The sequence below is a fragment of the Microtus oregoni genome, unplaced genomic scaffold (genome assembly GCF_018167655.1).
Source record: "Microtus oregoni isolate MIOR12 unplaced genomic scaffold, Mior012 000040F_ref0000088, whole genome shotgun sequence".
In the NCBI taxonomy this organism is placed as follows: Eukaryota; Metazoa; Chordata; class Mammalia; order Rodentia; family Cricetidae; genus Microtus; species Microtus oregoni.
Window position 1 is genome coordinate 16,888,335 of NW_024543207.1, and position 16,056 is coordinate 16,904,390.

At 43.1% G+C, this 16,056-nt stretch overlaps 1 protein-coding gene across 4 annotated transcripts in view; it reads left to right on the top strand.

Annotated features, from left to right (window-relative positions):
* The window catches only part of Sema5a (semaphorin 5A), a 432,322-nt gene that overhangs the window by 369,488 nt on the left and 46,778 nt on the right, over positions 1-16,056 (top strand). For all 4 annotated transcript variants that reach the window (XM_041632016.1, XM_041632019.1, XM_041632017.1 and 1 more), the window contains one exon: positions 8,094-8,241. In XM_041632016.1, the coding sequence (XP_041487950.1) occupies positions 8,094-8,241 (148 nt within the window). The remainder of the gene's footprint in view (positions 1-8,093; positions 8,242-16,056) is intronic.

Genomic DNA, 16,056 nt, shown 5'->3' on the forward strand with positions numbered 1-16,056 from the left:
TGATAAAGGCATCCTGTGCCATGGACCTCGGCCCAGCCTTGTGAGCTCTTAGCTCAGTTCCTTTTGCCAGAAAGGCAGCAGATGTTTGCAGCTGGTGAAACTTGCGTCAGCCTTTTTCTATCAATAGAATTTGGGCTACTCAATAACATTTGTTATTAGCTCCCATGTTTCTTTCCATCTAAGTTGCTGAAGTTACTCTTTTTTTTTTTTTTTTTTTTTTTTTTTTGTTTTTGTTTTTCGAGACAGGTTTCTCTGTGGTTTTGGAGCCTGTCCTGGACCTAGCTCTGTAGACCAGGCTGGTCTCGAACTCACAGAGATCCGCCTGCCTCTGCCTCCCGAGTGCTGGGATTAAAGGCATGCGCCACCACCGCCCGGCTGAAGTTACTCTTTCTTTTTTTTTTTTAATTTATTTATTTATTAAGGATTTCTGCCTCGTCCCCACAACCGCTTCCCATTTCCCTCCCCCGATCAAGTCCCCCTCCCTCATCTGCTCGAAGAGCAATCAGGGTTCCCTGACCTGTGGGAAGCCCAAGGACTGCCCACCTCTATCCAGGTCTCGTAACTCTTGAAAAGCTTTAAAAGATTTATGTAAACCTCTTTGGGGTTTCGCTACCGAACCAAAGGCACAGCTCCAGATCTTTTCCATCCAGCCTTCCGCTGCCTCACAGTCCTGCTGGGATGATAACACAACAGCTGGCAGCTTGCTAGGCTTCCTCAGGGTGACGAGGAGGGTCCCTGAGGCACCCCCTTGCTCTTGCGCTCTCATGGACTCTATGCATGCTCACAGTCTGCCCCTATTCTTCAAGCTTTCTGAGCTTTACTCAAGAGGTTAAGCAGGCACGCCCCAGCTTTCCCTGGCAGCAGATCGTGCTTTACATAAGGATGGCCGCTGTGAACTCATATATCTGAATGCTTAACCACTGTGGAGTGGAACTCTTTGGAAGGATTAGCAGGATTAGGAGGTGTGGCCTTGGTGGAGTAGGTGTGGCCTTGGTGGAGTAGGTGTGGCCTTGGTGGAGTAGGTGTGGCCTTGGTGGAGTAGGTGTGGCCTTGGTGGAGTAGGTGTGGCCTTGTTGTAGGAAGTCGATCACTGGGGATGAGCTTTGAGATTTTAAAAGCCCAAGTCAATCAAGTGCCCTGGAGGGAAATGGGAGGTGGCGGCGGGAAAAGAGACAGAAATCTTAAATAAATAAATAAATAAACAAACAAACAAACAATAAAAGCCCAAGTCAGGCATAGTCAGTCTGTCTCTTCCTCTCCCTTTCCCTCCCCCCTCACTCCCTGCTTATGGATCAGGATGTAGGTTTAGGCTACAACTCCAGTGCCTGCCTGCATGCTGCCATGATGATGATGGACTAAGCTTTCTGAAGCTGTAAGCCAGTTCTCATTCAGTGCCTCCTTCTTCAATCGCCGTTGTCATGGTCTCTCTTCACGACAACAGAACAGTGACTAAGACATAGTACTTGAATGCTTGGGAGTTATTTCTTAATTTTAGAAGATTTTTTTTCCTTTGCTATCAGCAAAGTCTAATCCAGATACCAGTTGGCCCTTGTTCTTTTCATGGTCCACCCTTGTGTTTTCTCTTTCTGTCCTGTGAGCTGCAAGAATGGGGAGGGCCTTGGTCCTGCCTTAAGCGATGTGACAGACATTGTTGACTCCCCATGGGAGGACTCACCCTCTCTGAGGAATAGATGGGGAGTAGGGTGGGGGAAGAAGGTGGTGTGTGGAGGGGAGAGGGAACTCGGATGGATTGATATGTAAAATAAAAGACTGTTTTTTAAAAATAAAGTAAATAAGTGAAATAAAAAAGAGGACATGTTCAAGCATGTTCAAGGTGATTAGTTTACTTACTACCCAAAGAATAAACGTTTTTCTGAGGACATGACAAAAAAGAAGAAGAAGCCAGTGATACCTTAGCACTTTGCTCTGAAATGTCCTCACCTGGGTGACTTCCTTCACACTTCAAAGTCCTATTTCTCATATCAATATAGACGAGAATTTTGAAAGCTCTGTAGCTTTCTGTAGCCACATTCTCCTAACTACTTATCTTAAAAAAATAAAAACTGTCCTATTTTCTTTTTATATTTTTTTATCTTGGCAAAATACAAACAACATAATTAGCCACTTAGCCACTTTAAATGCAGAATTCATTGGCATTAATTAAACTCACATTAGTATGCAAAAATTACATCTCCCTATTTCCAAAACTTTCTCGTTACCACTAAGTAATGATTTCCGTACCTCCATTCTCAATACCCCTGGAAACCCTGCTGGCTGTTCTGCCTATTAATGTGCACATTCTGTATGTCACATGTAATTGAAACTCTGAAATGTTTGCCTTTTGGTGTCTTGTTTGCCTCACTTACATAATGTTTTCAAGCTCCATCTACGTCGCAGCGTGTATCCGAATGGAGCCCCTTTCTGAATGTATGGCATACAACTGCCTTCTGCTTGTTCAGTTGCCCATCAATGGACTCAGAGCATTTCTTCCCCTTGCCTATTTAAACACTGTTAGGATGAACACTGACTTGCTGTTCCAATTATTTTGTCTAAATAACTCCTAGTGGAAGCGATGCTAGTATGTTCTGCTTCAGAGGGGGACTAGACTACCCTCCACTGTGGCTTCACCATGGTCTCGTCACACCACAGAGCTCAAGAGTCTGGCTTCTCCCCATTCCTGCTAATGCTTACTATTGCTGGCTTGGGTTTCTACCATTCCACTTGATATGTAGAAGTGGTTTAGATTTGGATTCTCCTAACATCTCCCTCATGCTGAGCATCCTCTCCTATGCTTGCCGTATAACTGATGAGATGTCTCTATTCCACTTGTCTGTCTACTTTCTAACTGAGCTGTCTCTTTTGTTATTCTGTTACAGTTCTTCATTCTCTTTCCTTCTACCTGCCTCCCATTGGGTTCAACAATGTCTAAATTTGTAATACTCTGTATAAAGTGATTTAGAATTTTTGCTGCCTCTGCTTCTCAGAATTCTCACACCCACCTGTTTCTGGGTCTCCGAGCCATTTTCAATACTCTTATCGGTGCTTCTTTCATTAGCACTGGGTTCTGTGGTACCTGGTCAGTTTTAGAGTGCACGTAAGACGACACACTTAACTGTGAAAAATCACTTGTGCACCTGTGAGCTCCTAACCAGGACACAACACCCCTGTCTCTTTGGATGGAAGCTGTTGGAAGGCTAAAGAAGCCCTGGCCTGGTACTCTGAGGCACACCGGGACCAGGGTCTGCTTCCTTGTTTGTACTGTTATGGGGAGCCTTCATGTCTGATGGGGCTGTTAGGATGAGGGCCTCAGTTTCTCAGTGTATCTGAACTTGAGGCCACTGTTAGGTCCTTAGCTTATCCTACTGTAACGATATTTGATCTATTTTACCAAATAAAGCTTGCCTGAAGATCAGAGTGCAGAGCTAAGCCACTAGAGGCCGAGGAATGTTGGCACACTCCTCTAATCCCAGGACTCAGGAGACAGAGGCAGACAGATCTATGTTAGTTCAAGGCCACCCTGGGCTACACAAATCTGATCCACTCTAAAAGAGAAACAGAACTCATACAAAGGTGTTCCCAGCAGTTGGGATCACCCACCTTTAATCCCAGCACTAGGGAGGTGGAGACAGGAGTGATATGGTTGGGTGGAGAGAGGAATTTAAGGCAGGAGTAGACAGGAGCTCAGTGCATCTGGGGAGCAGCGCAGACTAAGGCAGTTGGTCTGAGAAGGCAGTCTGGGGACAGCATCTCCCCTTTGGTGTGAGCATTGGTAGAGGGGCACATGAGTTGTGAGTTCTGAAGGGTAAAAAGCATGGGCTCCTCTCAGAGACTGCGCAATATGTTCTCAAGGTCTCGGGGCCTCACGAGAATGTATCTGATTCTTACCGGAAATGCTATTGTTCTGTGATGACTGAAGCAATGCTGACTGCGGAAGTTACTATTCTCTCCTGTGTGCTGTCTTAAACCTCACGGTGTGTTCAGTGGATGCACAGTTCTCTGGTGCCATAAAGGACTTCATTCTTCCGGGATGGCCCTGTGAAGGGATAACAAGGAAATGTGAACCAAGAAAAGCAGTTCCTTCAAAGGCCTCAACGGCGTGAGGCTGACAGATTGTCATGAGGAACAAGCACAAACTCAGTCAGATTAGAAGAAAACATAAGAAGATGAATTTGGTGATGTTCTTGAGCCTCGATGGGATTATAGAATACCATATGTTTAAAGAAAGTAGGTTTATGGAAAAATGGACGATTTATAGAGAGACAATGTGAGGTTATTAGTTAGTTTCTAAATGTAAAATAACAGCAGTCATGAGAAAAATTAAAATCTTTATTTTAATGCATCATAAAATGTGTCTGTGGTTCTGCTTTCAGACCCTGAAGACCCAAAAGAGCTAAAGACATTAGCCTGTTGTTTTAAATCCAGAGGACTGGTGAAATGGGACCCAAATGCTGGCCCACTGGGCAAATATTTTTCCGTAATTAGTAACTATCTATGCAGCCAGAGATAGCAGCATTACTGCTACTTAGACAGCTCTCTAAGGAGTGTGGGTTAGGTAAAGGAGCTCAGGAAGAAAATATTTCTCATCATTGAGAAGGATCTAGCCCGAGGCCCTGAGCAGAGTCCAGACTCCAACCAGCCCCACTCAGTTGGAATTCTGCATACAGGGATAGCCCAGTCGTTTCTGTCCCCCTCTGACCATTCCTGTTACAGGCTATCACCTCCTCAAATCTCCATGTAGCTGGCTTCATTGAGGAACTGGAGAACTGGAGAGAGAGAGAGAGAGAGAGAGAGAGAGAGAGAGATTGTTGGTGGCCTCAAGTCCCAGCCCAAGGGATAGTTGATTAACACTGGTTCAAAGTCCAGTGTTCCATGCACAAGTCTCCTGCAGGAGACTTTTAACTGTAATAACATGCTGAGAATTCTCAAGGTGGCTGCCGCTGCAGGCAAATACAAGGAAGGATTTGTGCAGGCTGATTCATTTGGCTCTGGGGATGTGGTAGCACGACTACTGTGTTCTTCATTAAAAGTCAAGGGTTTTATAGGCATTCTTAGTGGGATTTCCTTTGCCTTCTCTGATGTGTGTGTGTGTGTGTTCAGGCATGTGTGCATGCATGTGTGTGTGTATGTGTGTATGCGCGTGTGAGTGTGTGTGTGTGTACGCACCTGCCATGAGTACCCATATCTGTGTTCGTTGAAACTGCAACTAGGGGAAAGCAGAGTAAAGAACCCATCCGTTTAAAACATCAGCGAGTCAGCTCGTAAGTGGGAGATGTCTTCTTTTCTCTTTTTCTCCCTCTTGTGAGTTATACGTGTAGATTTTGAATTAAATGTGAAATGTTCTGAATTTTCTCATCTTCTCAAAACCTGTTCTCAAAATAAATAGCAGTTCCTTCCCGGAACTCTCCAAGCAACAACATATACATGAATATTTACCTACTGTAACTCCAGACCTCTGGAGAGACTTGCTACTTTTAACTCATTTTTATACTTTCCCTGTCTTTCTCTCTCTCGTGTGTATGTATGTCTGTCTTTATCTCTATCTCTGTGTCTCTCTGTGTGCCTGTCTGTCTCTCTCTGTCTCTGTGTCTCCCTCAGTGTCTCTTTCTCTCTCTCTCTCGTGTCTATGTCTCCCTCTCTCTTTCCCCTGTCTACATGATCCCTCCTTCTGCAGGTGGACACATAAGAGTATTCAGTGGCTTTGACCCAAAGAGCCCAGCTGTACGTGCTGCCATCTTGAGAGCAATACCACATATTTTTCTATGGTAAAATTTGTCTAAAAAGACAAAGAGTGACAAATACACAGGGCCATTGTTGACTGAATATGTCAACGTTTGGAGACACTAACCTGCTTCCATGAGTAGTACTTGAGTATCTTGAGGCTCATTCAGCCATGACATTGCCCACTGGCTCTCCCTGGAGCACTTGCTAGCTCTGGACTCCCTGATTATTCTTCTGTGCATCACACAGTAACTTTATGATGTTTCCACCATGCCCAGTGCCATCCATTCACACACACACACACACACACACACACACACACACACACACACCCGTCTCTCCACCGCCGTCCTATCTTACCTATAGTGTATCTCACTTTCTTGGCTGCATCCAGACTCCAGTGGTTAGTGTTTCTTACTTTGGCTTTTCCTACTTGTGACCTCCCCTAGATTCAGACTCCAGAATGAGCTAAGAATGTTTCTCAAGTCTTAGGGCTTTTGCCAACAGTGGGATGAGGTGCCAGGCATGGGACTTCCATCTCACTCTGATAGTGCTATTTTCCTTGTAGAGTTCTGTGAGACTTTCTTGGGGTTTTACCATTTGGCAAAGGTGGATCATCATTCTAGTTCATGCCGTTCTTTCTGTTCTCCTCTCAACACGGTTACTTTTCTGGCTTGATTCTCCCTTTCTGCCTTTAATTAACATCCAAAACCCCAGCTAGGACTCCTTACACTTCATCCCCCATCATCTTCCAGCTTGGCCTTTGCTCCTCACATGCTGAACTCATTCTCAAAGTCTCCTGTCCTCCATCAGGTTCCCATTTGTTTGATGGGAGACAACTGGACCTTACAAGAGCATCTGCTGAGCGATTGTCCAATTCCCTTTGTGGTTTCTGGTCACCATTTCTCTTCTTTTCTACTCCAGAATGCATTTTAATTGGTGTATCAAGTGCAGTCTCAGTGTGCAGTAAATAATAAAGGTATCACCCTGACTCATTAAGGCTGCCGTGTGCTGTGCACATTTGGAGAGTGTGTCTGATTTCTCTATTCATCTGAGACTTTGAGCAGCTATTCAGCAATCCCTCTGCGACTGCCTGTGCACAGCACTCTCCAGAATCCAGTTGTTAACAAGGGTGACCCCAAGGGCACGGGCTTCGGCCCATAGGACTGAATCTTTGTGGCCTATTTCTTAAGGAAGTTGGCCTTGCAAGTGAGAAAGATGTGGGGGGTGGGGGGGTGAGGAGGGGGAGTCTATTAGTTTGAGACTCCTGAGAGGCTAAGTTCAGAATCAGTAGATGGACTAATGAGTGTAAGTCATTCTGGAAATCACCCAGGTTGTCATTGAATGTTGCTACATTTACAGTTAAATTCTTCTTCTGTATGTGCTAATACTTTAGAACACCAGTCCATTGTCCTCGTGTGCTTGTTTGTCCCTCTCACTTCCCTCCGTTTCATAGATAGCTTTCAAGACTCAGAAAACTTAAATCATCACAGAGCCAGAGACAAGTTGGGGTGCTTAACTTCAAAGTTGGCAGCATGCATGTATGTGTAAAAGTGTGGAAATAGCTACTCTAAAATAGTTCTAACCTTAGCAGAAGTAGAGTCACCAGATATCTCTGTTCTCTTAACGGGAAATCACTTCAAGTTGTTCTGAGAACCTAAAAGAAAAACTTAAAAAATGTAAGCTAAGCAGCAAGTGTCACAGGCCCTCAGGCCAAGCTCATGCTTTAAATCTTTGTCTTCAGAAAACCGTCAACTGTGGTGGCGCACGCCTTTAATCCCAGCACTCGGGAGGCAGAGGCAGGCGGATCTCTGTGAGTTCGAGACCAGCCTGGTCTACAGAGCTAGTTCCAGGGTAGGCTCCAAAGCCACAGAGAAACCCTGTCTCGAAAAAGCAAAAAACAAAAACAAAAAAAAAAACAGAAAACCGTCAACTTACTTGATTGAAAGATAACAAACTCCAAGTAAGGCTGTGCTGCCTTTGAATTCATAACCTACGTTACCTTTTGATGTTTATGCCTAGCAGATAAATGTCCTACCTAGATATTTTCTGTTTGCTCCTGTTTTGGGGTGTCTATTGAAGGGTTTTGTTCTGTCTTGTTTCTCCTTTACTTGGCTGCACAGGAAGTTCCATCCTGCCTTGTGAGTTCAGCATTCTCTTCGCTGTCTGCCATGTATCCCATTGTCTGTGCACACTCAGCATGGCCAGCACCCCTCTGCCTCCCGTATGGTGCAAGCACTGCAGACTCAGAGAAAGCCCCTCACACAGAGCATGCCCATCTGTCCAACATCAGGCACAGGGATGGGAAGCGACATGTCTGGTGGCCTCCAGTGGCACTAAACAGTCTCCCTTTCCTCTGGCTTTCCTTCTCACAGATACTGCAATGAACATCTGCTCTGCCCACCGCACGTCTTCTGGACAGGCTGGGGACCTTGGGAGCGGTGCACGGCCCAGTGCGGGGGTGGCATTCAAGCCCGTCGTAGGACCTGTGAAAATGGGCCCGACTGTGCAGGATGTAATGTGGTAAGTCCCCGCCTCACTCCCAACCCACAGTCCAGAGTTGAGGAGCCAGACTTGAAACCTCCTGGATGTTCTACCTGTGCTGAGATGCTCCACACTCCTGATAGACACTAGCCCCAGGCAGTCTGCACACACTAGGGACTATGCTCACACTTGATCCACTGATAACACTGGATGTTTTTTACACTGGAAAGCCTGCAAACCTATGGTTTGCAGAACCTGCATGTTGTATAGACATGAAATGGGGAAACATTTAATGCTCTATTTTTTGTTTTTGTGGGGTTTGGTTTTTTTGTTTGTTTTGGTGATATCACACACCAATTCCTTTTTAAATATCAACTCTGTTGTAGACACTATATGTTTTATAAACATCAAATGCTCCTTAATTACTAGATCTGTTTTGTTCTGGTCCCCAAGGCTCTGAAACTCTAGAGGGTGTGCGAGTGTTCATGTTAATGAGAATGTGGAGGGCATGGTGGAAATTTAAAGTACTTGAATTAAGTATTCACATCTGGAATAAACTGAAGAATCTTCCAATTCTAAACATAGAGCTATGACAAAATCTTGCCCCTAGCAAACTTTCATCACCCCACTTGTTCTGAGGGAAGGAATGACTTCCCTGTGCTGGGGTCCTAGCCACACATAGTGCAATGTGGATGTGATACTTGTTGGTGACAGAGAAACGGGCACCGTTGTCAAGGGCACTGTTGTCAAGGTGAACTGGTAACAGCAGAAGAAGTAAAAGACCAGCTAATGGTTCTGTTTTCCTTCTGCCTTAGGAGCTCATATTTCTTTTAACACTTCAAAATGTCAAATAAAATTTCCTTGGCACGTACTCTTTTCTAAATGCCCAATGTTGTTTACCCTGATTTTCTGTCGGGGTAGCTGAGCACTAAAGATGGCTGGTAGCTCGCCTTGCCTGCCTTCTCCATGCTGGCCACAGTCTGCATGAGATATGGAGGGAGAACAGGGTAGAGAAGCTCACCGTGGGAAGTGCTGACTTGACATTCTCTTAGTGGCCTTGGCAGTCAGGTTTTTGATACTTCCACCCCTTGTTTCCTGGGGCTAACCAATATCTTTTATGCTCCTGTAAAGCTTGTTTTGTGAAATATATAACCAGAACAACTCCAGAGAGCCAATGGGACTTTGGGAACAGCAAGAAGGTTATGAGGCACTGTATCAGGTCTCATGCCAGACAAGTAGCCTTTCCTTGCTAGGATTTGCAAGTAGTTTTCTTCCCCTTCACAGTTGTTAAGTTATTGTAGTGTTATTAACCAAGTGCATTGGTGATCCTGCGCTCACTTTAGACCATGAAAAACCTTCATATGGAATAAGTAATTTGGATGGATAGATAGATAGATAGATAGATAGATAGATAGATAGATAGATAGATACATAGATACATACATAGATAGATACATAGATAGATAGATACATAGATAGATAGATACATAGATAGATACATAGAATTCATTGCAGGTGCTAAAATTTAAAATTGGTTATACATCAATGCAAATCCCTGAAGACTTAACATATGTAATGTTTCAAAAATCTTCACTCTTTGCTGAACTAACTCAACTTCTCCTGTTGTCTATTGTGCTGTCTGTTTGGACTCTGTCCTTGCATGTAACATTTCCTGTAGAAAACTATGAAAGAAGTGTCCTGAGTTAACCAGATACCTGCATCCTAAACACTTTCAGACCAAAGAACTCAGAAACAGTATAGAGCGCTCTTATTGTAAGTTGATGTCAATAATGAGATTGACAGACAGATTAATCCTCAGAAAGGCCTGCGAAGGGAAGCCAAGCAGGAGCCTTGTGAAGGTTGCAGTACTTGCATGGTGACAAATTTGATTGCAAATGTAGATATTGCTGGTTCACCAAAATGTTGGTGTTTGTATATTTTTATGGTGCAACATGATGAAACTTGGACATATTTGAAGGACAGATTTCTGACACAGAGAGGAGACCTAGACCTCACTGTACGCCTGAGTCACACTCATTGGCCACTGTGTCTCTGTATCCTCAAGCATCAAGTCAGTGTCTGGACTGCTTCGATGACTCCAGCACCCCTACTATGGACTCTAGGACACATGTTTCCAGCAGAATGACTGAGTGTGTCCTGCAGTGTCCCTTCCTGGTGACTAAGGTCTTTGATGAACTCAGAATGTGACGTACCTGGACAGGAGGACACTTACTGTGGAGGGTGCTGTTAGAACCCAACTCCAGGCCAATGAATAACTGGGACTTTGGGGCTCTTCTCTGCCTGCCTGTGCCTCACAAGGCAAGTGAGAGAGCTAGGTGTCTGCCTAGAGCCCACACACCAGGACCCTGCTTCTGAATTTCCTGGAGCCCTGACTGACTGATGCTGCATCCACCCCGGGGCTCTAGCATCTGAGAAACATTGAGGCTTGGTTACATATAATGCACTGTGTTTTCATTTGTTCTGTCTAGTGCCAAACCCAACATGGCCATCAATCAAAGAGAAGGTAATGTCATCACCATATGGGCAGGAACAACTAGTCAAAAAGGAAATAAAATCGTGTCCTTTAATAAAATAACCACAGCAGAGCACATTTTATGACATTGCATTTTAAATTATCTCAATCTAATATGCAAACATACTTTGTTAGCACAGAAATAGTAATAATTTGTGTTGACAATTTTTCCCATATTTATCCTTATGTCCATCTGTTTCCATAGTAACTAGTGGCCCCAATATTGTTAGTACAGATCTTGCAAAGTGCAGCCTACTGTAGACTCCAATTTGCATTCTGAGATAAACACCATGACCAAAAGCACCTTGGGGAGGAAGGACAATGCTTTCTCTCAGCTCCTAGGTCATACTCCGTCACTGAAGGAAGCTGGGGACAAAACAGGAACTGAAGCAGAGACCATGGAAGAGTGTTGCTTACTGACTTGCTTCCTCTGCCTGACTCGGCAACCTTGCTACTACTGAGTCCCACCTGCCCAGTGCCTGCACCACCCACAGTATCTGGGCTCTTCTTTATAAATTATCTGCTAGAAAAATGCCCCATAGACATGCCCATGGGCCAGTCTGATCTGGGCAATTCTACAACTGAGGTTTCCTCCTCCAAGGTGATTCTAGATTTGTGTCAAGTTGACAGTTAAAGGTAACTATGACTCTATATAATATCAAATACGCATTTGAATTAAATGGTCCCTGTGTACATTGATTCACGTTCCACACAGAGATGCTTCCCTCTCAGTAAGCAGCTCCTATGTGCCACACATTGAACTGAGGGAAGATAACGTGCACACTCTACTTTTCCTGTATTAGCAGACGCAGTTCTCACTAAAGACTTTTCGTGAAGATGGGCAAGCTCAACCTGACAAGAATTAATGAGGCTGCTCAATCACAAGATGCCAGCAGATCAGTGGAGAACTAGACAAGATGCCAGTAGATCAGTGGAGAACTAGACTAGATCTAATGCTCTGACATACATGAAATACAAAGATTTCATTTACATACTGTATTTGGGGGGCACCTGGCTTTTCTTTGTTCCTATTTATTATGAACCATATCCTAAAATAAAGAAAAAGGAGATTTTTTCTTCTTTTTTAGTTTGTGTTTATGTTTTGATCTGTCATTCATAAGCACCCTTGATTTTTTAATTTTTTTCTTTATTTTGAGAATTTCATACATGTGTACAATGAAATATATATATATATATATATATATATATATATACCCCTATGTATCCTCTCCAATTCTTCTCATATTCCCCAATATACCTCATTTCTCAAAATTATGTCTTTTAAAAAAAAAGAACCCACTAAATCCAGTCATTGTTGCCCTCATGGGCATGGTGTGGGACCACCCACTGGAGTCAGGGCAAACTCCCACTGACTGCATCCTCAAAAAAGAACGGTTCTCCCTTCCCAGCGCCTATGCACTTCCAATAACTCCATGCCTTAGACGCTCTTGAGTTTTAGCAATAATAGTGGCCTGTCTCTCTCTTCCTATGATGGCAACATTATAAGGAGATTACTGTGAGTATAAAAATGAAAAGGAAAGAAATTCATGTCAAAAATATTAATCTGATGGTCTGGTTAAAGGTTAAAACACAGGAAAGAAAGAATATACCAAGTGTCAAAAGCTGTATTGTGTGAGTATGGTCGCTTCTTAAGCTAATGCAACCCAAATCCCCTCAAAGAGCAGTAGATGCTTTATAGGGAAGAAATAAAGGCAGCCTCACATACAACAAAAATAATTCAAAGAATAAAACAGACTGAGTGCTGCCTGTATTGTATTTCTTACAGAAATACCATACAAAAGATGAAGCCATGGACCAGAAGCTATGATCTAAAATATCAACAAAGAACAAAGGACATATTTGTGTCCTAGATGTAAAAAAGGGTCGCAAAGGACCCTGTAAGGTTGAGAAGAAAGACCTCGAAATCAATACCATCGAAAGTGATTCTGTGACAGTTAATCAGAGATAGGTGAACACACTTGAGTGTGTTTTTATCCAGGGATGGCACTGTGAATAAATTTAGAAGCTAGCGAAATTGGTAAATAGAACTTAGGTGGGTTCTGATGGACAAAATAATGACAGGATTGCATATCCCTTGTTTTTGTGTTAGCACATTTGCAAAATAGCACACTTGCACAATACATTACATATATTCCCTATTTCCCAAATGAGAAAATCAAGAACCATAGAAAACCAGTTAATTCCCTGAAGCCCCGTGGATGGGAGAGAAAGACCCTGTTCAGCCTTTGTTCCCTGTTCCTGAGTAGTCCCTGTATGCCAGTCCTTCCCGGGCAAACAATACTGAGGATTGGGATGGGGGTGCTTGTTCCAAGCTCCCCCCCACACACCCAGTTCAGGAAAAAGGGCCTAAATAGACACGTTCTCTGTTTGCCTTGAACTCTACTTTGTATTTATTTCTAGAGTGTCCATAGACTTTCCCTCGGGCCAGAAATGTACAAATCAGCTCAGTTTTAAAGGGCCTCATGCTCGGAGCAGAAATTATTTTAGATGTTCGTGATATTCATTATGTTTGAAGTCTGAGTTGCACACAGTGTCTCCTGTTTACCTGCTTCATCTTCCTGAGTTTGGTCACAAGTTTGGTTCACAACCAGGTCACCTGCTGTGTCTCTTTCTTTGCTCATGTGTTTTTAATAATTTAAGATAATTATGCTGTCTATAAGTTGGCAATATTCTGTAGGACACTAGAGATCATCTTTGTAATTTTATTTTTAAAAATATTCTTATCGCCGGGCGGTGGTGGCGCAAGCCTTTAATCCCAGCACTCGGGAGGCAGAGGCAGGCGGATCTCTGTGAGTTCGAGACCAGCCTGGTCTACAAGAGCTAGTTCCAGGACAGGCTCCAAAACCACAGAGAAACCCTGTCTCGAAAAACCAATATATATATATATATATATATATATATATATATATATATATATATATATATATATTCTTATCCCAAATTCTGACACTATTAACATTTTGCTGAGTGTAAGTAATCTAGTAGTATGACTTGAGTATTTTATAGTATAGTTCATCAAATATTTTTCAAGAATTCTTTTGTATAGTTTGTTAGACTCTGATGCAATTTTGACTGCAGGGACAGTGATATCTGTTGAATTTCCTACCTTTTTGGGATCACGTAGCAACATTAGAGTGTTGGGCAGACAAGTCAATACCCATATTAAGAAAAATATCTTTCTACTTCGTAGGGTGGTGAAATGGTTGGCAGAACATGTTTAAATTTTAGGACAAAAATATCACAAGATGCAACAATTTCTCTGCGACATTATTTTTCTTCAAATAGGACAGTGGCAATTTCCTGTCGCAAACAGGCAGGAAGGACCTGGGAGACTGGAGTTTATACACTGAACAGGCCTTGAAAATTGCCTGATTGGTTCCTTTTAGTGAGTTCAGTAATTTAATTTGACCCTTAAATACCCTGAAATTGTCTGTGTAATGAAGACTCCATCCCCTAGCCCATGATGCAACCAAGAAGTCAACGAACCTTTAAGAGGTTGAGCTTATTGGAGAAGGTTAGGCTATTGGGATACTGGGGCCTTCCTCTCTTCTTCCCCCCTCTACTTACTCTCCATGACATGAAGTTTGCTCCTCTGTCCTACTGTGATATACTACCTCATCTCAGAACCCAGACTGACCAGCTAACAAGGGTCTGGAATCTTTGAAAGTATGAGTTAGCCTGATCCCTTTTTCTGAGTCAGTCGATTACCCCAGAAAACAACAGAACATGAGCACAATTAGTGTCCTTTGTGTAACGTTTGGTGTTTCCTTATCTTGAACAGTGGTTGCCTGGGCAACCTTGGCCCTGCCTTGGATGGAAAGAGAAGCCTTGCAAGGAGGTGCATGGCAAGTGTTCTACCCTCTTGTTTGCTTGGATTCCCTTGCAAATTTGGAAGCACTGGCTTCCAGCATCCAGTTTATGTTATATGCCTGGGTTACTTGGTGATAACGCTTAGAAACTAGATCAAGGTCTGGGTCTTTATTTGCTGCCCCAGAAACCCACTCACCTGAATCCATTTGCCTATGCTGTTCTCAGGGGCTGCGTTGGCTGTGTCTGGAGGCCTTTCTTTAGGGAGCTCAAAGACCTTTCTGGTTTAGATACAACAAATTTTGTCTATGATTTATGACAGTTCTGTAAACCTACAAAGGTGATTTTCCTAAATAAAGTTTGATACCTACAATCAACTAGTTAATTCTAATTCTATTAAAACAAAAATTATAGATTAGAATATTATTCTATTATTATATCATCATAATTGCCATTGGATTTTGCTTAATGAAATTGCAAGGGAAGTTATTATTTATCTCAATGCCTCAGATATGGAATTCATGATAAAATACATATCTTAATAGAACTTGAAGCTTGGCACCAAAAGTGAAAGTGGCTTGGGTCCCACTGTGGGTCAAAGCTCAAGACCAGGTACTTACTTTGACACCCGTGTATTTCTCCTCTGCACTGGTGAGACCCCATCTAATATCTTAAAAGTCATTGAAATGAATAAAGAACTTGGGTTTCCTGTTCAATCCCAACATACAGAAATCGGCTTCAGCCACTTGAGTATAATCAGCCCTAAATTTGATGAGGTGAGCAATGTTAAAACTGAAAAACCATTAATCATCCAGTGCCTCCCGAGTCTGCATAACCTGGATTCTTGGGGAACGCAATCACTGGATGCTGACTTCCCCATGCTCCCCTCGAGCTTCTGCACGCGTTAGGCAGGTTGTGTACTGTGTGATGCCAAGGACATGGACATTAGCAGAACACCGGAGATGGACAATGTACCCTTGGTGTCATTCCAGTCCTGTTCTGAGTGCTTGAAATCTTAATGACTTTATCTTCAAAACCTCAGAGACGTCTTGGCCTCACCCTTTATTTCAGATCCTGTTATGGTTCACAGCTACTGAAGGGCACCAAGCATCACATCTTAGCTTGAGCATTGTGTAAAATAGAATAGACCAGACAGAAAGATTATTTGAGAGATAACATTACAGCAGTGAGGAAAGAAAAAAAAACAAGAAAAGACTAAGGAAGGAAAAGCCACTTTTGGTGCTTGCTATTGAGATCACTAATGTAGACAACAAGGACCTGATTGCCTTTTGCAGCAGAGAAGCGAGAAAGTGCTTCTCCAAAGCTCATTATTTTCATGAACTCTTGTATGAACAAAGCTACCAGGCTGCATCCCATAGTCTCTGGGGACTAAAGAAGACCCAACACGAAGAGCCACCTGTACCCTAGTGTGTGTGAGTGGATTTAAAACACCCACTGCCTTTCCAAAGCAGGGAAGAGAGATGGTTTACCTC